The sequence below is a fragment of the Somniosus microcephalus genome, chromosome 15, assembly GCF_052327205.1.
Source record: "Somniosus microcephalus isolate GS21.2 chromosome 15, FLI_Smic_1.0, whole genome shotgun sequence".
Classification (NCBI taxonomy): domain Eukaryota; kingdom Metazoa; phylum Chordata; class Chondrichthyes; order Squaliformes; family Somniosidae; genus Somniosus; species Somniosus microcephalus.
The window spans coordinates 4,937,989-4,963,782 of record NC_141001.1 but is presented as its reverse complement, the minus strand read 5'-3'; the positions used below and the strand labels follow the sequence as shown (position 1 = coordinate 4,963,782).

At 50.0% G+C, this 25,794-nt stretch overlaps 1 protein-coding gene across 1 annotated transcript in view; it reads right to left on the bottom strand.

The window, feature by feature from the left end:
- The window catches only part of madd (MAP-kinase activating death domain), a 268,175-nt gene that overhangs the window by 10,403 nt on the left and 231,978 nt on the right, over positions 1 to 25,794 (bottom strand). The window contains exons 30-31 of the mRNA XM_086007468.1: positions 16,493 to 16,599; positions 12,418 to 12,487 (exon numbers count right to left, since the gene is read on the bottom strand). Of these exons, the coding sequence (XP_085863594.1) occupies positions 12,418 to 12,487; positions 16,493 to 16,599 (177 nt within the window). The remainder of the gene's footprint in view (positions 1 to 12,417; positions 12,488 to 16,492; positions 16,600 to 25,794) is intronic.

The following is a 25,794-nucleotide window of genomic DNA, read 5'->3' as shown; positions in this document are numbered from 1 at the left end:
GACCGCGCACACATCGAGACTGTGTACAGTCACACACCGTCACACACCAAGACTGCGCACACACCGACACTGTACACAGTAACACACACCGAGATAGCACACACACACTGAGACTGCACACACAAAGTCACACACTGGGACTGTACACACCGAGGCTATACACACACATAGTCACACACCAAGACTGCACACAGATGCATCTGTCCATGACAGTATTGGTAGCAGTGACCACCGCACAGTCATTGTCTTCACACTGAGGACACCCACCATCGTGTTGTGTGGCACTACCACCGTGCTAAATGGGATAGATTCAGAACAGATCTAGCAGCTCAAAACTGGGCATCCATGAGGCGCTGTGGGCCATCAGCAGCAGCAGAATTGTATTCCACCAGTCTGTAACCTCATGGCCCGGCATATCCCTCACTTTACCATTACCACCAAGCCAGGGGACCAACCCTGGTTCAATAAGGAGTGTAGAAGACCATGCCAGGAGCAGCACCAGGCGTACCTAAAAATGCTGCAACACAGGACTGCATGCATGCTAAAAAGTGGAAGCAGCATGCTATAGACAGGGCAAAGCGATCTCACAATCAACGGATCAGATCAAAGCTCTGCAGTCCGGCCACATCCAGTCGTGAATGGTGGTGGACCATTAAACAACCAATGGGAGGAGGAGGCTCCGTGAATATCCTCATCCTCAATGATGGTGGAGCCCAGCACGAGTGCAAAAGATAAGGCTGAAGCATTTGCAACCATCTTCAGGCAGAAGTGCCGAGTGGAGCTGAACTCCAGAGGTGAGGCGAGAGTGACTGCCCTTCACATCAAGGCAGCATTTGACCGAGTGTGGCATCAAGGAGCCCCAGTAAAACTGAAGTCAATGGGCATCAGGGGGGAAATGCTCCACTGGCTGGAGTCATACCTAGCACAGAGGAAGATGGTTGTGGTGGTTGGAGGTCAATCATCACAACCCCAGGACATCGCTGCAGGAGTTCCTCAGGGCAGTGTCCTAGGCCCAACCATCTTCAGCTGCTCCATCAACATAAGGTCAGAAATGGGGATGTTCGCAGATGACCGCACAGTGTTCAGCGCCAGTCACAACTCCTCAGATAATGGGGCAGAAATTCGGATCGGGGGCTTGCCGCGCGTGCAAGCCCCCGATCTGCACTTACCCGACGTGCCTGCCGTTCACCTCCAGGGACGCCTGGAATTCCTTTTTGAAAGAGAAGAATCCCGGGCAGCGTCTGACGTCACGCCGCCCAGGAGTGCAGCCAGCGTGAAGCCTGGAGCGCGCAGTGCAAGTGAGACACGCCCCTTGAGGTCTCAGTTTAATAGGACACGCCCCCAATGTTTCTGCCAAGCTGCAAAGCATTTTTACATGGCGAGCAGCATTTCAAATAGGTTTTTGGTATTTTTAATGAAGCTTTTGGTAACTTTTATAAACTTTTAAAAACGTTTACATTATTTTGAAGAATCTGAAGTAGTTTTAAACAGAATTAAGGCAATTTAAATGCTTTTAAAAGCCCTGAAAGAATTTTTTTCATTCCATTTATTTATTTAGCAACGTTGTCGTCATACGTGTCTTCACACTGTTCCCTTTGGGGAACTGTATGAAGTGGTGGAAGGATTTATGGCCGTGATTCACGCTCCTTCCGTGACTGTAACCATCTTTGAACCAGCCATTAGGGCGGTTAGTCCTATGGCGGGAGGGTTTTACGGGCTCCCACAAGCTATACAAGGAGGGAGGGCCACCCACACCCACGGACGCAAATATCCCACTGGATGTCAACCCAGAATTTAGAGCCGGAGCTCCGACTCCACTTGCCGGGACTGTCTGGAGCGGGGTTCGAAACCCTACCTTGATCTGGCCCAGCGGTGGGGATCCTACCGCTATGCCAAAGGCCCAATCCGATTAGCAACGTGAAATGGCTGGAATGAGCACAATTCACAGCATTAAAAGAACTCACAATTGAACTGATGATGACCTCAGCAATCTCCTCAAGGAGGTGGAGGCGCAGCGCCTGCTCATCATTGGTAATGAGAAGTCAAAGGCGCCGCAAAAAGGACAGATGATAGCTTGGTCTTTCAAGTGGCAGCATAGGGCTCCAGTCACGGGGAGGGAAAAGGCGCAGGAAACGTATGGGTGTCACCTTTTGTGCGGAGTGGGCCTTTTGCGTAGCAGTAAGCATCCCCGCCGCTGGGCCAGAAGGAGTAGGGTTTCGAACCCCACTCCAGACAGTCCCGGCAAGTGGAGTCGGAGCTCCAACTATAAATTCTGGGTGGACATCCAGCGGGATACTTGCGTCCGCGGGTGTGGGTGGCCCCCCCCCCCCTCAGATGGGTTGTGGGAGCCCGTAAAACCCTCACGCCATAGGACTAACCACCCTAATGGCTGGTATGAAGATGGTTATGGTCACGGAAGGAGCGTTAACGTGGCCAGAAATCCTTCCACCACTTCATACAGTTCCCGAAAGGGAACAGTGTGAGGATACGTACGACGATGACCTCTTGCGCAATGCACCTCCTTGGACCCTCAGTCTCAGATGCAAGGGGGCAAATTGAGCAATTGTTAAATTTTTTATTTTATTGACATGTAAAATGTTGGCCCAGTAATTCCGTTCCAAACGCGCGAGTACGGACAGGGTACTTACGCGTCTGGCCGGAGGAAATGCCGGTTTTCAGCATGCACAGTGCATGCGGGGAAAACCGGCATTTCCTGTCCTCTGAACGAAGGGGTTCAGAGGCAGAACGCGTGCGACTGCACAGGCAGCGCGTGCGCAGTAAAATTCGCTGCTTTCATTCATGCTTTCAGTGAGGTTAAGTCCTTACAACTTACACGTGAAAAAAGCATGAATACGGTTGCTTCAGAGGCTGCGGAGGAAGATATATTTTATCGTGCAGCTTCTGAAAGGCAATATTTTTGTTTGGGAAAGGGAGGAAAGTTATTTTAAGAAATGCTGAGGTAAGTTTTAAAGTTTATTTTTGTTTTTTAAAACGGGTTTTCAGTACTGTAGGTAGAAGGAGCAATTGTGGCTATGTGAATTGAATTTGCTGTGTTTATTAAATGTGAAAATGACTCCAACATTTTTAAGAAAGAAACTTTTCATCAGTAATATATTCTTTTAAAAAAGTTTCTTTCTTAAAAATGTTGGAAATGTTACATTACTCATTTTAGAAGTCATTTTCACATTCAATTCACACAGCCACAATTGCTTCTTCTACCTACAGTACTGAAAACCCGTTAAAAAAAAAAAATTAAACTTTAAAACTTACCTCAGCATTTCTTAAAATAACTTTCCTCCCTTTCCCAAACAAAAATATTGCCTTTCAGAAGCTCCACGATAAAATATATCTTCCTCCGCAGCCTCTGGAGCAACTTCACACATGCTTTTTTCATGTGTAAGTTGTAAGGACTTAACCTCATTGAATCCATGAATGAAATCGACGAAGTTCACTGCGCACGCGCTGCCTGTGCAGTCGCACGCGCTGTGCCTCTGAACCCCTTCGTTCAGAGGACAGGAAATGCCGGTTTTCCCCGCATGCGCTGTGCATGCTGAAAACCGGCATTTCCTCCGGCCAGACGCGTGAGTACCCCGACCGTACTCGCGCGTTTGGAACGGAATTACTGGGCCAATGAAGCAGTCCATGTCCACATGCAACAAGACCTGGACTATCTCCAACAAGCGAGAGTCTAACCACCTCCCCTCGACATTCAACGGCATTACCAACTCCGAATCCCCCACCATCAACATCCTGGGGGTCACCCTTGACCAGAAACTTAACTGGACCGGCCACATAAACACTGTGGCAACAAGAGCAGGTCAGAGGCTGGGTATTCTGTGGCGAGTGTTTCACCTCCTGACTCCCCAAAGCCTTTCCACCATCTACAAGGCACAAGTAAGGAGTGTGATGGAATACTCTCCACTTGCCTGGATGAGTGCAGCTCCAACAACACTCAAGGAGCTCGACACCATCCAGGACACAGGAGACCGCGCACGCGCGCGCACACACAGGAGACCGCGCGCGCGCACACACAGGAGACCGCGCGCGCACACACAGGAGACCGCGCGCGCACACACAGGAGACCGCGCGCGCGCGCACACACAGGAGACCGCGCGCGCGCGCACACACAGGAGACCGCGCGCGCGCGCACACACAGGAGACCGCGCGCGCGCGCACACACAGGAGACCGCGCACGCGCGCACACACAGGAGACCGCGCACGCGCGCACACACACAGACCGCGCACGCGCGCACACACACAGGAGACCGCACACGCACGCACACACACAGGAGACCGCGCACGCGCGCACACACACACACAGGAGACCGCGCACACACACACAGGAGACCGCGCACACACACACAGGAGACCGCGCACACACACACAGGAGACCGCGCACACACACACAGGAGACCGCGCACACACACACAGGAGACCGCGCACACACACACAGGAGACCGCGCGCACACACACACAGGAGACCGCGCACACACACAGGAGACCGCGCACACACACACAGGAGACCGCGCACACACACACAGGAGACCGCGCACACACACACAGGAGACCGCGCACACACACACAGGAGACCGCGCACACACACACAGGAGACCGCGCACACACACACAGGAGACCGCGCACACACACACAGGAGACCGCGCACACACACACAGGAGACCGCGCACACACACAGGAGACCGCGTCTGCAAAAGGATATAGACAGGTTAAGTGAATGGGCAAGAAAGTGGCAGATGGAGTGTAATGTGGGGAAATGTGAGGTTAGTCACTTTGGTAGGAAGAATAGAAACACAGAATAAAATGGTGAGAAACCATTCAATGCTGGTGTTGAAAGGGATCTGGGTGCCCAAAACACAGAGAATTACCGTGCAGGTACAGCAAGCAATTAGGAAGGCAAATGGTTTGTTGGCGTACGAGAGTGAGGAAGTCTTGCTGCAATTGTACAGGGCTTTGGTGAGGCCACACCTGGAGGACTGTGTAGAGTTCTGGTCTCCGTACCCAAGGAATGATATACTTGCCTTAGAGGGAGTGCAACGAAGGTTCACCAGACTGATTCCTGGGATGAGGGGGCTGTCCTATGAGGAGAGATTGTGTAGAATGGGCCGATACTCTCTGGAGTTTAGAAGAATGAGAGGTGATCTCATTGAAACATACAAGATTCTGAGGGGGATTGACAGGGTAGATGCTGAGAGGTTGTTTCCCCTGGCTGGAGTGTCTGGAACTAGGGGGCATAGTCTCAGGATAAGGGGTCGGCCATTTATGACCGAGGTGAGGAGGAATTTCTTCACTCAGAGGGTTGTAAACCTTTGGAATTCGATACCTCAGAGGGCTGTGGTTGCTGGTCAATGAGTATGTTCAAGACAGAGATCAACAGATTTTTGTGCAGTAAGGGAATCAAGGGATATGGGGATACTGCGGGAAGGAGTTGGTCGAAGATCAGCCATGATCCTACTGAATGGTGGAGCAGACTCGAGGGGGGGGGGGGGGGGGGTGGCCTACTCCTGCTATTTCTTGGAAATACTCAGCAGGCCAGGCAGCATCCGTGGAGAGAGAAACAGGGTTAACGTTTCAGGTCTGGGGCCCTTCATCTGATTGAATTCTGATGAAGGGTCCCACACCTGAAACGTTAACCCTGTTTCTCTCTCCACCGATGTTGCCTGGCCTGCTGAGTATTTCCAGCATTTTCTGTTGTTATTTCAGATTTCCAGCATCCGCAGTATTTTGCTATTATATCCTGCTATTTCTTGTTATACATTAAGGCTGTACACACATTAATGTCGTAAATTTTGCCTGTATTGCTGGAGAGACATTTTGTAACGTTATAATGGGCCAAAATATACCGTAGCCGGTGAACAAACGGTGCCCGCCATTAGTTAGACCCGTTTAATTCCATGCGCTTTTACACGGCAAGTTGCTGTAAGTGGGAGATGGAAATGGCGTGGCGCCCTCTACAGGGCATCTGGGACCTGTCTGAACTAGGCAAGCAACTGTGCATCTGCTTAACCAATCAGAGTGAAGGATTGACAATGTGCAGTGCAGAATCTGACCCAAGTGTAAATTAGAATAGTGAATTTAATATCAAATCAGGTAAGTAAGTGAAATTAAGAGGGGAAAGAAAGATTGGATTAAAAGGAGAAAAAGGCAGAAAAAGTAAAAAAATGTAACTGAGAGTTATTTTTAAATCTCCAATACATGCAAGCTGAAAGAATGAGACTCCACAGTTATAAAAGTTAATTTCAGTGCCAGAGAGGATGTTTGGCAGTAATTTAGACTTAGCGCGTCGTTAAAAGGGTACTTAGACTGAAATGGGCAAGCCCTGAGCCAACTACAGGAGCTTCATGCCGTTCAATGGTGCGTCAGGCAGTGAGGTGCCATTTTGTGAAGCTCAGGGCGGAGTGACTCATCTCAGACAGCAACCTCTGGATTTCACGTTTAACCTTGCATCTGCTTTCGCCTGAAGTTGCTACGCGATTTGCACATAAATTACAAATAATGGGGCCATTAGCCTCACCGTTATTTTGACAGTAAATTCTGCCCCATTATTTATGTACAGCTAAATTCATCATTGATTTTCTCAGTAGCTGGAAACCATGGTGGATTACTCGAGAGACCTGCAGCCTTAATCAATAAAGAAGTGTACAATTGCCAGCACTTTATGCCACTGTGAGAAGATGAGTGCCCCTGACACTCGAGGGTCAGGTGTCCTACTATTCCATTCCAACAGTGGAGGGACTTGGCCGGGGCTGACCTACGAGAGCCTCAGCCTCACATCATCAAAGGATACCCGATCCATTCAGTGGTAACTTTTGATGGATGCCTGGTGGATTGAACATTCCATCTCCCAGGCAGAGGACTCGCTCACCCGCTCACACAAACGCAGTGGGTGATCGACGCCCCTCACAGCAGCGGATTTAACAGGCTGTGCTGGCGAGCGTCAGTGGCTCAGTTCAGGAAGACGCGGCACCGTTCAAAGTTGCACCTTCATTGTTTTACATAATCAAGGAGTGCAGGGAACTTGGTTGCTCATGGTGTAAAGTGAACTGTGCTCACACAGTTTATGTAAAATAAACTGGCCCTTGGTGTGAAGCTGTGCCTCATTACAGACCCGCTCTCATAATAACCGGAAAACACACCCGTGATCTTTTGGCAGTTGGGCCAAGTATACGGCTCCAATCCCTGGTCATGCCATTGATTAACTGGATACTGGGCAGTAAAAGGTGCATTCCAGATCATAGGGGTGCAAGGTAACCATGGTAACCAGTACAAACCCCAAAATTGATTTACACACGGTCGCAGGCTGCGGATATACATACACACAGGCTGAAGGTGTATGCACAGTGTCACATTCACAGGCTGTGTATTTACACACACTGAGGGTGTATGCACAGTGTCACATTCACAGGCTGTGTATTTACACACACTGAGGGTGTATGCACAGTGTCACATTCACAGGCTGTGTGTTTACACACACGGAGGGTGTATGCACAGTGTCACATTCACAGGCTGTGTATTTACACACACTGAGGGTGTATGCACAGTGTCACATTCACAGGCTGTGTGTTTACACACACCTCACCATCAAACACACCCTTACTACCCCGGCCCCTGCATGTCACAGTGCACTGGGGAGAGGGGGGAAGCTACGACTGTGCAAGAGCGACGGTGAGGGAGAGAGACGAGAGAGCGCGCGAGCGATAAATACAGGATGACAGGAGAGGCTGCGAGCCAGAGACAGATCTGGACATACAAGGGATGGGTATGCAGATGGGATTTTAGAAGCACGTAGACATGGGGGACGGGTTGTAAGTGAGGAATGGAGCTGGAGCGTCGAGGGGAGTACAGCGAGGTAGAGGCAGAAGGTCAAGGATGAAGAAACCCATGGGGGGCGGGGGCAGTAACGAGTGCAGAGCGGGATATTGAATGATCGATCAGGACAGCTTTCTGTACTAGAGACTCTGGTTTGTAGCAAGTGTGGTGACAAACACATGCAGTGGGGGCAGTAAAGTGCCCAGTAACTCTGAGCGGGCTCGTATTACCTGAAGGAGCACCAAGGTTTTCAGAGCAGTGGAGGCAGCGAGTCAATGTGGAAATACCACAAACACGGCAGGGACTCAAACCCCAGCAGAGAAACAGAGACACCCTTCACATTGCAAACCTCCCGGCCCTCCCCTGCTCCGGGCAACACTGCACACCAGTGCAACCATATCACACTGTAAATATAGACACACACTAACCATCAACAGTGAACACCACCCTCTCCCAGACAAAGATCCCATTACTGACCAGACCCTTGTTAAATAGTGTACACCCCGGGCAGGGGTTTAACCTACCCGCCCACAAGCAGCCTGCCCAATAAAGTGGGGCACCCACACAGTGAAGGAGGGGCGAGTGGGTGAGAAGGCCCACCGACCATCCAACATCGCCCCACGCAACATGCCACTGACTCCAGGGATTTGACCTACCCAGTCCAGTCCACCCTCTGTGCAAACAACTTCCTGACAGAATTTCTGTACAACAGTGACGACACTTCTCGTTCCACCTGGACTCCTCCCCCTGGCCTACCAAACTCTAGATCTTTTCATTGGGAACTGCTGGCGTGACATCGGCCATCTCAATTTCTCTGCTCCCCTCACTTACTCTAACCTACCTCCCTCTGAACTTGCAGCACTCCGTTCTCTCAGATCCAAATCTAACATTGTCATTGAGCCTGCTGACAAGGGTGGCGCTGTTATTGTTTGGCGAACCGACCTCTACCTCGCGGAGGCTGAACGCCAACTCTCGAACATCTTCTACTCCCCTGGACCATGACCCCACCACTGAACATCAAGCCACAGTTTCCAAGACTGTCACTGACCTCATCATTCTCTGGAGATCTTCCCTCCACGGCCTCCAACTTAATAGACCCCCAACCCCGCACAGCCAGCTTCTACCTCCTTCCCAAGATCTATAAACAGGACTGCCTTGGTAGACCCATCACCACAACAGGAGAAGGCCATTGAGCCCCTCGAACCTGTTCTGCCATTCAATGAAATCATGGCTGATCTGTATCCTAACTCCATCCACCTGCCGTGGACTCTTATACCTTAGTTATCCTTGGCTAGCAAAAATCTATTGATCTCAAATTTAAAACTTTTAATTCAGCGAGCATCTGCTGCTTTTTGAGTGAACAAGTGTTTCCTAACTTCTCTCCTGAATGGCCTGGCTCTCTGGTTCTATCCCTTGTCCCAGACTCCCCACCAGCGGAAAAAGTTTCTCTGTATCTACCCCATCAATTCCTTTCAAAATCCTAAAACCGCACGCAAATCACCCTTCGATCTTCCATATTCCAGGAATACAAGTCTAGTTTGTGTAATCTCTCCTCATAATCTAACCCTGGGAGCCCTGGTAACATTCTGGTGAATCTGTGCTCCTTCCAAGGTCACTCTCTCCTTGCTAAGGTGCGGAGCCCAGAACTGTACAGTGCTCCAGATGTGGTCTAACCAGGGCTTTGTACAGCTGTAGCAAAACTTCCTCCCCTTTATATTCTAGCCCTCTAGTTATCACAGAATCACAGAAAGCCCACAGTGCAGATAGAGGCCATTTCGGCCCATCGAGCCTGCACCGACACATATCCCACCCGATCCCCGTAACCCCTACACCAACACATATCCCACCCTATCCCCGTAACCCCACGTATTTAATCCCCCTAACACTAAGGGTCAATTTATCATAGCCAATCAACCTAACCCGCACATCTTTGGACTGTGGGAGGAAACCGGAGCACCCGGAGGAAACCCACGCAAACACGGGGAGAATGTGCAAACTCCACACAGACAGTCACCCGAGGCCGGATTCGAACCCGGGTCTCTGGCGCTGTGAGGCAACAGTGCTAACCACTATGCCACCGTGCTGCTAAAGGCTAAAATTCCATTAGCCTTTTTGATTATTTTTTGTACCTGACTAATACATTTTAGTAATTTAGACATACTCTTCACCCTCAAATATTTCAATAGAGCAGGGCTCGATAGTGCATACACACAAAGGCACAAATGCGTATGCACAAGCACAAAGGCACACACAAACGTTCTCCTGCCAAGCCTCAGCCAGTGTTGCTTGACTCAGTCATGGCCCTCTATGCTGGGGTGTGGGAGGAGCAATCCATTCCTCTTCTCACTGCGGGCTGGACAGGTACCTTTGTACTGGGCTCACTTACAGCATGTATACGCGTGCACACACGCGTGTATGCACGGTCACAAACACCCTCAGTCACAGATGATACTGGGGAAATGCAGCACTGTCCTTTCAATATTACAACACCCTCAAGTCACTGGGACAGTACTGGGGAAATGCAGCACTGTCCTTTCAATATTACAACACCTTCAGTCACTGGGAGAGTACTGGGGAAATGCAGCACTGTCCTTTCAATATTACAACACTATCAGTCACTGGGACAGTACTGGGGAAATGCAGCACTGTCCTTTCAATATTACAACACCTTCAGTCACTGGGAGAGTACTGGGGAAATGCAGCACTGTCCTTTCAATATTACAACACTATCAGTCACTGGGACAGTACTGGGGAAATGCAGCACTGTCCTTTCAATATTACAACACCTTCAGTCACTGGGAGAGTACTGGGGAAATGCAGCACTGTCCTTTCAATATTACAACACCCTCAGTCACTGGGACAGTACTGGGGAAATGCAGCACTGTCCTTTCAATATTACAACACCCTCAGTCACTGGGACAGCACTGGGGAAATGCAGCACTGTCCTTTCAATATTACAACACCCTCAGTCACTGGGACAGTACTGGGGAAATGCAGCACTGTCCTTTCAATATTACAACACCCTCAGTCACTGGGACAGTACTGGGGAAATGCAGCACTGTCCTTTCAATATTACAACACCTTCAGTCACTGGGACAGTACTGGGCTCACTTACAGCATGTATACGCGTGCACACGCGTGTATGCACGGTCACAAACAGCCTCAGTCACAGATGATACTGGGGAAATGCATCACTGTCCTTTCAATATTACAACACCCTCAGTCACTGGGACAGCACTGGGGAAATGCAGCACTGTCCTTTCAATATTACAACACGCCCAGTCACTGGGACAGCACTGGGGAAATGCAGCACTGTCCTTTCAATATTACAACACCCTCAGTCACTGGGACAGCACTGGGGAAATGCAGCACTGTCCTTTCAATATTACAACACTATCAGTCACTGGAACAATACTGGGGAAATGCAGCACTGTCCTTTCAATATTACAACAGCCTCAGTCACTGGGACAGTACTGGGGAAATGCAGCACTGTCCTTTCAATATTACAACACCCTCAGTCACTGGGACAGTACTGGGGAAATGCAGCACTGTCCTTTCAATATTACAACACCTTCAGTCACTGGGACAGTACTGGGGAAATGCAGCACTGTCCTTTCAATATTACAACACCCTCAGTCACTGGGACAGTACTGGGGAAATGCAGCACTGTCCTTTCAATATTACAACACGCCCAGTCACTGGAACAATACTGGGGAAATGCAGCACTGTCCTTTCAATATTACAACAGCCTCAGTCACTGGGACAGCACTGGGGAAATGCAGCACTGTCCTTTCACTATTACAACAGCCTCAGTCACTGGGACAGTATTGGGGAAATGCAGCACTGTCCTTTCAATATTACAACACCCTCAAGTCACTGGGGCAATACTGGGGAAATGCAGCACTGTCCTTTCAATATTACAACACCCTCAGTCACTGGGGCAATACTGGGGAAATGCAGCACTGTCCTTTCAATATTACAACAGCCTCAGTCACTAGGACAATACAAAACTTGCTGTTGATGGAATATTTGGAGAGAGAAAGGATTGAGGGAGATCGTGAGAAGCCGTGGTTAACGTGTGAAAACGGACAAGGTTAGTAGGAGCCGACAACCTCTGTTGCTCCAAGACTACCTTCAGCTTAGTTTAACTATGGAACTGCTGGAATTCTCCAGGGAATTTCTGACTCTGGAACCCTGGATTCTTGGACCGTAGGAACTTGAGCAAGCTTGGGCCCCAACATTATTCCAGAGAACCGGCCTCAGTCCCTGCTCCTTCCCTCATACAGTCCGTTTGAAACACCAAAGGGATTTGACCACAGCACGTGCCAGCCAGAGGGACCACCCACTCAGCCCATGCAGATCTCACCGAGAACTCTATAAATGTCCGAGAGGGACCGAGAACTCTATAAATGTCCGAGAGGGACCAAGCCCCCAACTACCCACAGCGCACAGTTCAAGCCCACCCACTTCTGGCCGTGGACTGCGCGATCCCCTCCTTGCCTGCTCCCGCTCCTCTGAGGGAGTGTCTCCATTGCTGTGAGGTTTGAGTGATGCTCGTGCCTGGCACAGAGCCAATATTAAATATTTAATTACCAAATTCTTCCAGGACAAAGACTCCTTTGACTGTATTGCACTTTTTAATGTGACTCAGTTCAATGAAAACCTGAAAACAAACAGAAAGAAAAAGGTAATTAGTCAAGCTGGAAAACTAATACCCAGGAAAAATGTCTTCTTTTATAAAACAAATGTTGAATGTCACAGCAGATCTAGCAAAGAGCATGTAATAAATAAAGATATAAATCCCACAATCTGCCACAAAGCAAAACTAAAAGAATGAGAAATTATTGCTAAGAAGCAAAGACAGCAGTAGACTGGTACCTTCCACTCCTTGCAGGAGGAGAAAGCATGGAAGAGAAATGGTCTGAATTAATATCGGGCACGTCAAGGAGACACTCACCCTTCACACTCTCCCCTGCCCTGGTTCATGTATGCCAGGCACAGGGGGCCGCCAGGTTACACCCAGGTATGATTGTCCACACAGTCACACTACTTCCCTTCACATCACATTTGTATACAGCCCTAACAGTTCAGTACATGGGCACATACCATATGAATATACATTCACATCTCTGCATATGACAAGTATACACAACCCTGCCTAAACTCCACACTTAATTTAACAGCGCAGATACAGACCTAGAAAGATACCAGAACTCTCTCTGTACAGTCGGCTGTACCAGCATCCTGGGGAAGGCAGTGTTCCAGCATACACACAGGCCATTCGGCCCATTAAACTGTGTGTCATATGATCCATTTAATGTAATCCCACTCCTGCTCACTCCCCATACCCTTTAACATCTCACCCGTTCTAATCCCACTACCCATACACTTTAATATCCCTCCCAGTCTAATCCCACTCTCCCGCTCACTCCCCATACACTTTAATATCCCTCCCAGTCTAATCCCACTCTCCCGCTCACTCCCCATACACTTTAATATCCCTCCCAGTCTAATCCCAGTCTCCCGCTCACTCCCCGTACCCTTTAATATCCCTCCCAGTCTAATCCCACTCTCCCGCTCACTCCCCAGAAACTTTAATATTTGCCTTTTTCAATTCCAATTTAAATGAATTGATGAACTCCGCTTCACTAAAGGTTTGTAGCAAGGGATTCTACATTCAAACCCCGCTCTGTGTAAACCTCCCCTTTTATCCTGATGATTCTTAAATTGGTGCCTCCTCGTTTGTTTACAGATCATTCTGTAATTTTGGACCGTGCAGCAGACACAGCTACATCTCTCTGAGTATAGTCAGCTCTCATCATTTGCCCAGTTATCCTCCAAGCCCAAGCAAAGGCCCTCCGCCGAGTGCCCGAAGCACAAACGCCCACTAGGCCTTGCCCTAATGTACTGGGAGCCTGCGTGTCTGGCCGTCACCCTGGATAGAGAAATCACACTTGTACACCAGCACCCCAGCCTGAAACACAGCTCGCACCCATGTCCCGTGTACCCGTCAGTCAGAGCAGGCACTGCCTCCAGGACAGCAACAGGCACATCTACAGTCAGTGATATACAACAAACAGAGCAGATGCGCACACACCTCCAGTATCGGATATACAGGAAATCCCACCGCCCACACTCCCACTGTCCGTACTCCCTGCCCACACCCACCGCCCACACCCCCGCTGCCCGCACTCCCCGCCCGCACTCCCGCTGCCTGTACCCACCTGCCCGCACCCCTACTGCCCATGCCACCCGCCCGCACCTCCACTGCCCGTACTTCCTGCCCGCACTCCCACTGCCGGTACCCCCCCAGTCCGTACTCCCTGCCCGCATCCCCGCTGCCCACACTCCCCGCCCGCACCCCCGCTGCCCACACTCCCCGCCGGTACCCCCCGCCCGCACCCACACTGCACGTACCTCCACTGCCCGTACGCCCCGCCTGCACCCCCAGCCCGTACTCCCACTGCCCCAGAAGCCCAACAAGTGCAGGAACCCCAGCGGGGGCGGGGCCAGGAACCCCAGCGAGGGCGGGGCCAGGAACACCAGCGAGGGCGGGGCCAGGAACACCAGCGGGGGCGGGGCCAGGAACACCAGCGGGGGCGGGGCCAGGAACACCAGCGGGGGCGGGGCCAGGAACACCAGCGGGGGCGGGGCCAGGAACACCAGCGAGGGCGGGGCCAGGAACACCAGCGGGGGCGGGGCCAGGAACCCCAGCGGGGGCGGGGCCAGGAACCCCAGCGAGGGCGGGGCCAGGAACCCCAGCGAGGGCGGGGCCAGGAACACCAGCGAGGGCGGGGCCAGGAACCCTAGCGGGGGCGGGGCCAGGAACACCAGCGGGGGCGGGGCCAGGAACACCAGCGGGGGCGGGGCCAGGAACACCAGCGGGGGCGGGGCCAGGAACACCAGCGGGGGCGGGGCCAGGAACACCAGCGGGGGCGGGGCCAGGAACCCCAGCGGGGGCGGGGCCAGGAACCCCAGCGGGGGCGGGGCCAGGAACACCAGCGAGGGCGGGGCCAGGAACACCAGCGGGGGCGGGGCCAGGAACACCAGCGGGGGCGGGGCCAGGAACACCAGCGGGGGCGGGGCCAGGAACCCCAGCGGGGGCGGGGCCAGGAACCCCAGCGGGGGCGGGGCCAGGAACCCCAGCGGGGGCGGGGCCAGGAACCCCAGCGGGGGCGGGGCCAGGAACACCAGCGAGGGCGGGGCCAGGAACACCAGCGAGGGCGGGGCCAGGAACACCAGCGGGGGCGGGGCCAGGAACACCAGCGGGGGCGGGGCCAGGAACACCAGCGGGGGCGGGGCCAGGAACCCCAGCGGGGGCGGGGCCAGGAACCCCAGCGGGGGCGGGGCCAGGAACACCAGCGGGGGCGGGGCCAGGAACCCCAGCGGGGGCGGGGCCAGGAACCCCAGCGAGGGCGGGGCCAGGAACACCAGCGAGGGCGGGGCCAGGAACACCAGCGGGGGCGGGGCCAGGAACACCAGCGGGGGCGGGGCCAGGAACCCCAGCGGGGGCGGGGCCAGGAACCCCAGCGGGGGCGGGGCCAGGAACCCCAGCGGGGGCGGGGCCAGGAACACCAGCGGGGGCGGGGCCAGGAACCCCAGCGGGGGCGGGGCCAGGAACCCCAGCGGGGGCGGGGCCAGGAACACCAGCGGGGGCGGGGCCAGGAACACCAGCGGGGGCGGGGCCAGGAACCCCAGCGAGGGCGGGGCCAGGAACACCAGCGGGGGCGGGGCCAGGAACACCAGCGGGGGCGGGGCCAGGAACACCAGCGGGGGCGGGGCCAGGAACACCAGCGGGGGCGGGGCCAGGAACCCCAGCGGGGGCGGGGCCAGGAACACCAGCGGGGGCGGGGCCAGGAACCCCAGCGGGGGCGGGGCCAGGAACACCAGCGGGGGCGGGGCCAGGAACACCAGCGGGGGCTCCTCTTCCCCCACTGACCTGCGGAGTTGAGCTGAATGCAGTGTCCCCACCTCGTCCGAGGCCGCCGATTGACCGTTTGCCCTTTATGTCTCAGCTGCCTGCTGGACAAAGCTACCGAGCGATTAGGTGGACCCCCAGCGTATAACACACACATGCAGGAGCGGTGAACTGCCGATTTAAACCTCTTGCAGCAGTAAGCTCCCTCCCCCAACCCCTCCATTCACCAGAATGTAGCTGCATGGCATCGGTGCACAGCAGCATGGCCTCCATCGGGAGGCGAGCCAGGTGTTAAACCTTCACTGAGCTGAAAGAAGCCACTTTTGGTAGTTTGACGGAAATCTTGCAGTTAATTCCCACGGTTTCTCGAAGGGTGCAGAACAAAGTGATATTTTATTATATATTTTAAGAAGCAACTTACCCTTTCGCCAATCTAAAGTCTGTAAGGAAATAATCAAAGCAACCGAGCGCAGTGTGCAAGCACGGGACAGGTCGAGCCCACAGGGCAGCTCAATGGCGAATCAGAAGATCGCGTGCGCGCACACAGCACACTAAAACCACAGCACTGCACCCCACGATGTCAAAAGTTCGCCTTTATTCATACAGCAACAGAAACAAAAAAGGGAACAACACCGAGCAAATGAAACTGATCACGAACACAGACACACACTCCGTCACCCAGATGAAGCCTCAAGCTGGTACCCACACTCCCCGCCTCCCCCCACCACTCTCCGCAGTGAAAGCCCCTACCTGGCTCTGCACGAACTTTAGATTGATCCCTTCCAAGGTCACCTGCAGCAAGCCTCCATCTCCTGTCTTCATATCCTGAACTGGGAACTCGCCTCCGAGCTCGGGACCTGCAACGTAAGATCCCAAAGACAGCGGTGAGAAGGTGCCCGCTTGCAGGACTTCAGACAAGAGCAAAGACCATTTCCATAGCGCTTTTAACAACCTCACGACATCCCAAAGCACTTTACAATGAAATACTTTTGTTGTAACAACTTACATCTAAAGGCATTGTATCTGAATGCACGAAGCATTCGTAATAAGGTAGATGAATTAACAGCACAAATAGATGTAAACGAATACGATATCATTGCGATTACGGAGACATGGCTGCAGGCCGACCAAGTCTGGGAGCTGAATATCCAAGGATATTCGATATTTAGGAAGGACAGGCAAAAAGGAAAAGGAGGTGGGGTGACGTTGTTAGTAAAGGGTGAAATCAGAGCAATAGTGAGAAAGGATATTGGCTCAGAAAATCAAGATGTAGAATCAGTCTGGGTGGAGCTAAGAAGCACCAAGGGGCAGAAAACATTGGTGGGAGTTGTCTATAGGCCTCCAAACAGTAGTGGTAATGTAGGGGATGGCATCAAACAGGAAATCAGAGATGCATGTAACAAGGGCACTACAGTAATCATGGGTGACTTTAATCTATATATAGACTGGCCAAACCAGATTAGCAATAATACTGTGGAGGATGAATTCCTGGAGTGTGTACGAGATGATTTTTTAGACCAGTACATTGAGGAGCCAACTAGGGAACAGGCTATCCTAGATTGGGTATTGTGTAATGAGAAGGGGTTCATTAATAATCTTGTTGTGCGGGGTCCTTTAGGGAAGAGTGACCATAACATGATAGAATTCTTCATTAGGATGGAAAGTGAAGTAGTCCAATCCGAAACTAGGATCCTAAATCTAAACAAAGGAAACTATGAAGGTGTGAGGAGTGAGTTGGCTATGATAGATTGGCGAGCTTCATTAAAAGGCATGACGGTGGATAGGCAATGGCTAACATTTAAGGAACGAATGCATGAATTGCAACAGTTATACATTCCTTTCTGGCGCAAAAACACAAGGAAAAGCGGCCCAACCATGGCTAACAGAAGAAATTAAGGATAGTATTAGATCCAAAGAGGAGTCATATAAAGTTCCCAGAAAAAAGTAGCAAGCCTGAGGATTGGGAGCAGTTTAAGTTCAGCAAAAAAGGACCAAGAGATTGATTAAGAGGGGAAAAATAGAGAATGAGAGTAAACTTGTAAGGAACATAAAAGCGGATTGTAAAAGCTTCTACAAGTATGTAAAAAGAAAAAGATTAGTGAAGACAAATGTAGGTCCCTTACAGTCAGAAACGGGAGAATTTATAATGGGGAACAAGGAAATGGCAGAGCAATTAAACAAATGCTTTGGTTCTGTCTTCACGGAAGAGGACACAAATAACTTCCCAGAAATGCTAGGGAACCAAGGGTCTAGTGAGAAGGAGGAATTAAAGGAAATTAGTATTAGTAAAAAAAGTGCTGGAGAAATTAATGGGACTGAAAGCTGATAAATCCCCAGGGCCTGATAATCTGCATCCCAGAGTACTAAAAGAGGTCGCCATGGAAATAGTGGATGCATTGGTTGTCATCTTCCAAAATTCTATAGATTATGGAACAGTTCCTGCAGATTGGAGGGTGGCAAATGTAACCCCACTATTTAAAAAAAGGAGGGAGAAAACCGGGAACTACAGACCGGTTAGCCTAACATCAGTAGTAGGGAAAATGCTAGAGTCTATTATAAAGGATGTGATAACAGGACACTTAGAAAATATCAGCATGGATTTATGAAAGGAAAATTGTGTTTGACAAACCTACTGGAGTTTTTTGAGGATGTAACTGGTAGAATAGATAAGGGAGAACCAGTGGATGTGGTGTATTTGGATTTTCAGAAGGCCTTTGATAAAGTCCCATATAAGAGGTTAGTGTGCAAAATTAAAGCACATGGGATTGGGGGTAATATACTGACATGGATTGAAAATTGGTTAACAGACAAGAAACAGAGAGTAGGAATAAATGGGTCTTTTTCGGGGTGGCAGGCGGTGACTAGTGGGGTACCGCAGGGATCAGTGCTTGGGCCCCAGCTATTCACAATATATATCAATGATTTGGATGAGGGAACCAAATGTAATATTTCCAAGTTTACTGACGACACAAAACTAGGTGGGATTGTGAGTTGTGTGGAGGATGCAGAGGCTTCAAGGCGATTTAGACAAGTTGAGTGAGTGGACAAATACATGGCAGATGCAGTATAACGTGGATAAATGTGAAGTTATCCACTACGGTAGGAAAAACAGAAAGGCAGAGTATTATTTAAATGGTGATAGATTGGGAAATGTTGATGTACAAAGGGACCTGGGTGTCCTTGTACACCAGTCACTGAAAGCAAGCATGCAGGTGCCGCAATCAGTTAGGAAGGCAAATGATATGTTGGCCTTCATTGCAGGAGGATTTGAGTACAGGAGCAAGGATGTCTTACTACAGTTATACAGGGCCTTGGTGAGACCACTGGAGTAGTATGCGCAGTTTTGGTCTCCTTACCTAAGAAAGGATATACTTGCCATAGAGGGGGTGCAGTGAAGGTCCACCAGACTGATTCCTGGGATGGCAGGACTGTCGTATGAGGAGAGATTGGGTTGTATTCACTGGAGTTTAAGAGAATGAGAGGGGATCTCATTGCAACGTATAAAATTCTGACAGGACTAGACAAACTGGATGCAAGGAGGATGTTTCCCCTGGCTGGGGGGGGTCTAGAACGAGGGGTCACAATCTCAGGATACGGGGTAAGCCATTTAGGACTGAGATGATGAATTTCTTCACCCAGAGAGTGGTGAACCTGTGGAATTCTCTACCACAGAAGGCCGTTGAGGCCAATTCATTAAATATATTCAAGAAAGAGTTAGATATATTTCTTAAGGCTAAAGGGATCAAGGGATATGGGGAGAAAGCAGGGACAGGGTACTGAATTTGGATGATCAGCCATGATCTCATTAAATGGCGGAGCAGGCTCGAGGGGCCGAATGGCCTACTCCTGCTCCTATCTTCTATGTTTCTATGACAGCCCTCTCATCCCAGGAATCAATCTAGTGAACCTTCGTTGCACCGCCTCCAAGGCAAGTATATCCTTCCTCAGATAAGGAGACCAAAACTGTACACAGTACTCCAGGTGTAGTCTCACCAAGGCCCTGTACAATTGGAGCAAGACTTCCTTACTCTTATCTCTTATACTCCAACCTCCTTGCAATAAAGGCCAACATGTCATTTGCCTTCCTCATTGCTTGCTGTACCGACATGCTAGCTTTCTGTGTTTCCTGTACGAGGACACCAAAGTCTCTCTGAACACCAACATTTAATAGTTTCTCACCATTTAAAAAATACTGTTTTTCTATTCTTCCTACCAAAGTGAATAACCTCACATTATACTCCATGTGCCATCTTCTTGCCCACTCACTTAACCTGTCTATATCCCTTTGCAAGTTCTTGGTGCCCTCCTCACAGCTTACTTTCCCACCTAGCTTTGTATCGTGAGCAAACTTGGATACATTGCGTTCGGTCCCTTCATCTAAGTCATTAATATAGATTGTAAATAGCGGAGGCCAAAGCACTGATCCTTGTGGTACCCCACTAGATACAGCCTGCCAACTGGAAAATGATCAGTTTATCCCTACTCTGTTTTCTGTTTGTTAGCCAATCCTCTAATATTACCCCCAAACCCTTATCTTGCGTAGCAACCTTTTATGTGGCACCTTATTGAATGCCTCTTGGAAATCCAAATATACTACATCCACTGGTTCCCCTTTATCTACCCTGCCAGTTACATCCTCAAAAAACTAATAAATGTGTGTTAAACACAATTTCCCTCTCATAAAACCATGTTGACTCTACCTAATCATATTATGATGTTCTAAGTGCCCTGTTACCACTTCATTAATAATAGATTCCAGCATTTTCCTGACGACTGATGTCAGGCTTGTGAAGGAATAAGCCATATTTCAGAAAGATACACCATTCGATGAAAGAATTCTAGCCTTATTAAAACAGGAGGTCTGGCAGCCTCAACAATCTAAAGCTGTTAACAGCATACAGGCTATTGAGATAAGATAAGTTGTTGACACTGAATCAATAGCCTTATTGAAACAGAAGGTTAAACGTTCTTGAAGTCTGCAGCTTTGGAAAGAACACAATGGTACACCCTGTTAAGGTGTCTTAAATTACACCGGAAAGAAACACAGAAAATTAAGAAACATATGCCTTCGTAAAAATGATATCAAATGAAACACAGGAGACATAATTCTATGTTGCAACCAGCTGAGGTAAATAAGAATTGCACAGATCACCCCGTTAAGGTGTCCTAATTACACGTCGTAATAAGACACAAACAGAAGACCTTGGTAAAAATGACATCAAATAGATGCACCTGCTGGTTACACCGTTTTTTATGATAAGCTTCGAACACCTAGGGTAGAGACATAATGCTTAATGCTACCAGCTGATCTAACTGTAATAGCAGGGGTCAGCAGAAAAATGACTAGAGATAATTAGCTTACATCAGCAGAAAACTTCAAAGGAAATACCACTGCAAAAGGGTATAAAAATTGAACTTTCAAATGGGATGATAGATTCGCTGTAAAGGGGCAAAGCAATTCTCGGCTTCAGAGGCAGGCTCTGTAAGTCTACACCTCTTTGTACCTCGGGTATCAAAGGTATTTGATTTTGGTGGATATCCTGGAATAAACTAAGAACTGTAAAACTAGCGAAGTTAAGATGTGAGAATAAGGATCTCTGATAATAGAATTGTAAGTTTTTTTTTGGAACTGTTAATGTTGCGATTGAAACACCTACTGTAATTACATGTCGGTTCTTTAATAAAGCTATATATTTTTAGAATTGTCTCACATAATACTTCTGTATCAAACTCGCAAACTCAATCTCTGTACGCTCTTTGGTGAGGAGTTGCAGAATTCTGGGGGAGTTATCCGAACCCTCATAATATCCGGAAGGTTACAGTCTAGCTAAACTTATTAAAAGTGCTATCTGGAGGACGGTAACATCTTCAGGTTGTTCCTTTCCTTTAGGGAGAGATAGTCTGGACCTTTAGACCCAATTAAGCGTCTTTAGGATTCGGCTACCTCAAACTTTAGTTGAAAGTGAATGTCTGGGGAATACGCCTGATCCGGAGTAGCCCTAAAGGGGCTAGGACTAGTAATAATCCTTTCAGGCTAACTGGCCCGTTAGTTCCCGGTTTTCTCTCTCCTTCCTTTCGTGAATAGCAAGGTTACATTTGCTACCTTCCAATCCGCTGGGACCATTCTAGAATCTAGGGAATTTTGGAAAATCACAACCAATGCATCCACTATCTCTGCAGCTACTTCTTTTAGAACCCTAGTAAGTAGGCCATCAGGTCCAGGGGATTTGTCAGCTTTTAGTCCCATTAGTTTCTCATTTTAATCCCATTAGTTTCTCATGCCACCGAGGGGCAGTATGAAGATGAGAAATAGGAGGGGGCCAAGGATAGAGGAGGGATAGTTTACCACGGTCACAGTCAATTAGGATTAATTTGTGACCTTGGTAAGAGCCATTTTGGTACTGTGGCAGGGGCGGATATCTGAATGGAGGGATTCAAATAAGGACTTACGGGAAAGATAGACATGGATTTGGGAGGCGAGAACACGTTCAAGGACTTGAGAGGAAAGGGAGGCTAGAGAAGGGGTGATAGTTTGCAAGGACAGAGGGGTCAAGGGTTGTTTTTTTTTTTTTTTTTTGAGAGGGGTGATGACGGTAGATTTGAGGGAGAGGGGGACAATACCCGAGGAGAGATAACCGTTAACAATATCAGCTAACATGGGAGCCAGGAAGGGATGTTGGGTGGTCAGCAGTTTGGTGGGAATAGGGTCAAGAGAACAGGAGGTTGGTTTGATTGACAAGATGAGCTTTGAGAGGGCGTGAGGGGAGATAGGAGAGAAACTGGAAAAATATGCAAAGTCAGGGTTAGGGCAGGGGCGACGGGGGGAAACTGGGAGGAGTTGGGCTCGGTGGGCTAGGGGAAGGGAGGGAAGTAACAGAGGCAGCTGAACGGATGTTCTCGATCTTTGTAACAGAAAAGTCCGCGAGCTCCTCACATTTATTGTTGGAGGTGAGGGAGGAGGCGGCAGGGGAGGGAGGTTTGAGAAGCTGGGTATTATCTTTGCCTTCCTAGATGATCATAGAATAGTGGTCAGTTTTAGCGATGGAGAACAGAACCCAATAATGCTTTATGCGATCCAGCCATATCTGATGATGGATGGTTAAACCAGTTGCCCGCCAAAGACGTTCCAGTCTGCCTCCTTTGGATTTAAGGGAGCGGATATGAGGGGTATACCGGGGGAATGACCAGGGTGAGAGTGTGTAATGATTTTAATGGGGACAAGGGCATCAAAGGTGGTGGAGAGGGTGTGATTCAACAAACCAGTAGCTGCAGAAACGTCATGAAGAACTGTGGGCCAAAAGCTAGATAGTTGCGAGTTGTAGGTGATGCGGCACCAAATTTGCACATAGCAAGATCCCTAAAACAGCAATGTGATAATGAGCAGATAATCTGTTTTTAGGTGTTGGTTGAGAGGTAAGTATTGGCCCAGGACACTGGGAGGAATCCCCTGCTCTGCCTCCAATAGTGCTATGGTTTAACATCTCATCCGAAAGACGATACCTGACAGTGCAGCGCTCTCTCAGTACTGCCCCTCCGACAGTGCAGCACTCCCTCAGTTCTGTCCCTCCGACAGTACACCGCTCCCTCAGTACTGTCCCTCCGAAAGTGCAGCGCTCTCTCAGTACTGTCCCTCTGACAGTGCAGTGCTCTCTCAGTACTGCCCCTCCGACAGTGCAGCTCTCCCTCAGTACTGTCCCTCTGACAGTGCAGCTCTCCCTCAGTACTGTCCCTCTGGCAGTGCAGCGCTCTCTCAGTACTGTCCCTCTGACAGTGCAGTGCTCTCTCAGTACTGCCCCTCCGACAGTGCAGCGCTCCCTCAGTACTGCCCCTCCCGACAGTGCAGCTCTCCCTCAGTACTGTCCCTCTGACAGTGCAGCTCTCCCTCAGTACTGTCCCTCTGACAGTGCAGTGCTCTCTCAGTACTGTCCCTCTGACAGTGCAGTGCTCTCTCAGTACTGTCCCTCTGACAGTGCAGTGCTCTCTCAGTACTGTCCCTCTGACAGTGCAGTGCTCTCTCAGTACTGTCCCTCTGACAGTGCAGTGCTCTCTCAGTACTGTCCCTCTGACAGTGCAGCTCTCCCTCAGTACTGTCCCTCTGACAGTGCAGCTCTCCCTCAGTACTGTCCCTCTGACAGTGCAGTGCTCTCTCAGTACTGTCCCTCTGACAGTGCAGTGCTCTCTCAGTACTGTCCCTCTGACAGTGCAGTGCTCTCTCAGTACTGTCCCTCTGACAGTGCAGTGCTCTCTCAGTACTGTCCCTCTGACAGTGCAGTGCTCTCTCAGTACTGTCCCTCTGACAGTGCAGCTCTCCCTCAGTACTGTCCCTCTGACAGTGCAGCTCTCCCTCAGTACTGTCCCTCTGACAGTGCAGTGCTCTCTCAGTACTGTCCCTCTGACAGTGCAGCTCTGCCTCAGTACTGCACTGAAGTGTCAGCCTAGATTTTGTGCTCAGGTCTAGAGCTATTCGTTCATGGATTGTGGGTGTTGCTGGCAAGGTCAGCATTTATTGCCGATGTGGCGTTAGGGAGGGAGTTCCGGGATTTTGATCCTGCGACGATATAATTCAAAATCAAGATGGTCTGTAACTTGATGGGAAACTTGGAGGTGATGGCGCTTGCTGCCCTTGTCTTTCTAGATCAGAGGTTGCGGGTTTGGGAGGTGCTGCCGAAGAATCCTTGGCGAGTTGCTGCAGTGCATCTTGTAGATGGTGCACACTGCAGCCACGGTACGCCAGTGGTGGAAGGAGTGAATGTTTAAGGTGGTGGATGGCGTGCGAATTAAGCGGGCTACTTTGTCCTGGATGGTGTCGAGCTTTGAGTGTTGTTGGAGCTGCACTCATCCAGGCAAATGGAGAATATTCCGTCACACTCCTGACTTGTGCCTTGTAGATGGTGGAAAGGCTTTGGGGAGTCAGGAGGTGAGACACTCGCCGCAGAATACCCAGCCTCTGACCTGCACTTGTAGTCACAGTGTTTATGTGGCTGGTCCAGTTATGTTTTTGGTCTATGGTGGCCCTCGGGATGTTGAAGAGTAATGAGCAATGTTCCCGTTAATATTTTTTGGGTGCGCGGCCCCTTTAAGGGGCAATGTGGCCCATTCAAAATACCACACGTGTGATTTTTCCCATTGAAAAGCCGACGAGCCGGCTGCGCGGGAGGTCCAGAGAGCTACGAGGCTATGCAGCTTAAAGGGAACATTGGTAATGAGCCTGAAGTAGTCAACAGTCTAATCACAGAAATTTACAGCACGGAAGGAGGCCGTTTTAGCCCATTGTCAGCCGGCGCGGACACAAAGAGCTATCCAGCCTAATCCCACTTTCCAGCTCTTGGTCCGTAGTCCTGTAGGCCATGGCACTTCAAGTGCATATCAAAGCACTTTTTAAATGTGGTGAGGGTTTCTGCCTCTCCCACCCTTTCAGGCAGTGGGTTCCAGACCCCCACCACCTATTGGTAAGGGAATATCTAGCTAGCTGACATGATTGAATTCAATATACAGGAAACTTTGTTATATCCGGCACCGACGGGACCGAGCTGTTGCCGATCTATCAAAACTGCCGGACATACCAGCGTTAATGTTGAAGCATACGGAGGTTTTTTTTTCCAATTCAATTCAATTTTATTTGTCATATATGCAGCAGACGTGTGTACTGCACAATGAAATGTTGATTTTTACGAGTCCTCCCAACATTGGAATAAATATGGCATAGCAATGATAAAAATACTAATAGAAATACTAATAGAAAGACAGTAATAATAAATAAAACAACAGTAATAAATAATAATAAATTAATCGTTCATGAGTCTTATGGCCTGGGGGTAGAAGCTGTTTCGAAACCTGTTGGTACGAGACCGTATGCTTCGATATCTCTTACCGGACGGGAGCAGGGCGAAGAGGTTGTGGCTGGGGTGATTGTGGCTGGACAGTTCTGATGAAGGGTCCCAGACCTGAAACGTTAACTCTGTTTCTCTCTCCACGAATGCTGCCTGGCCTGCTGAGTATTTCCAGCATTTTCTGTTGTTGATTGAATTCAATATTAGGTTTGAGAAGGGCGA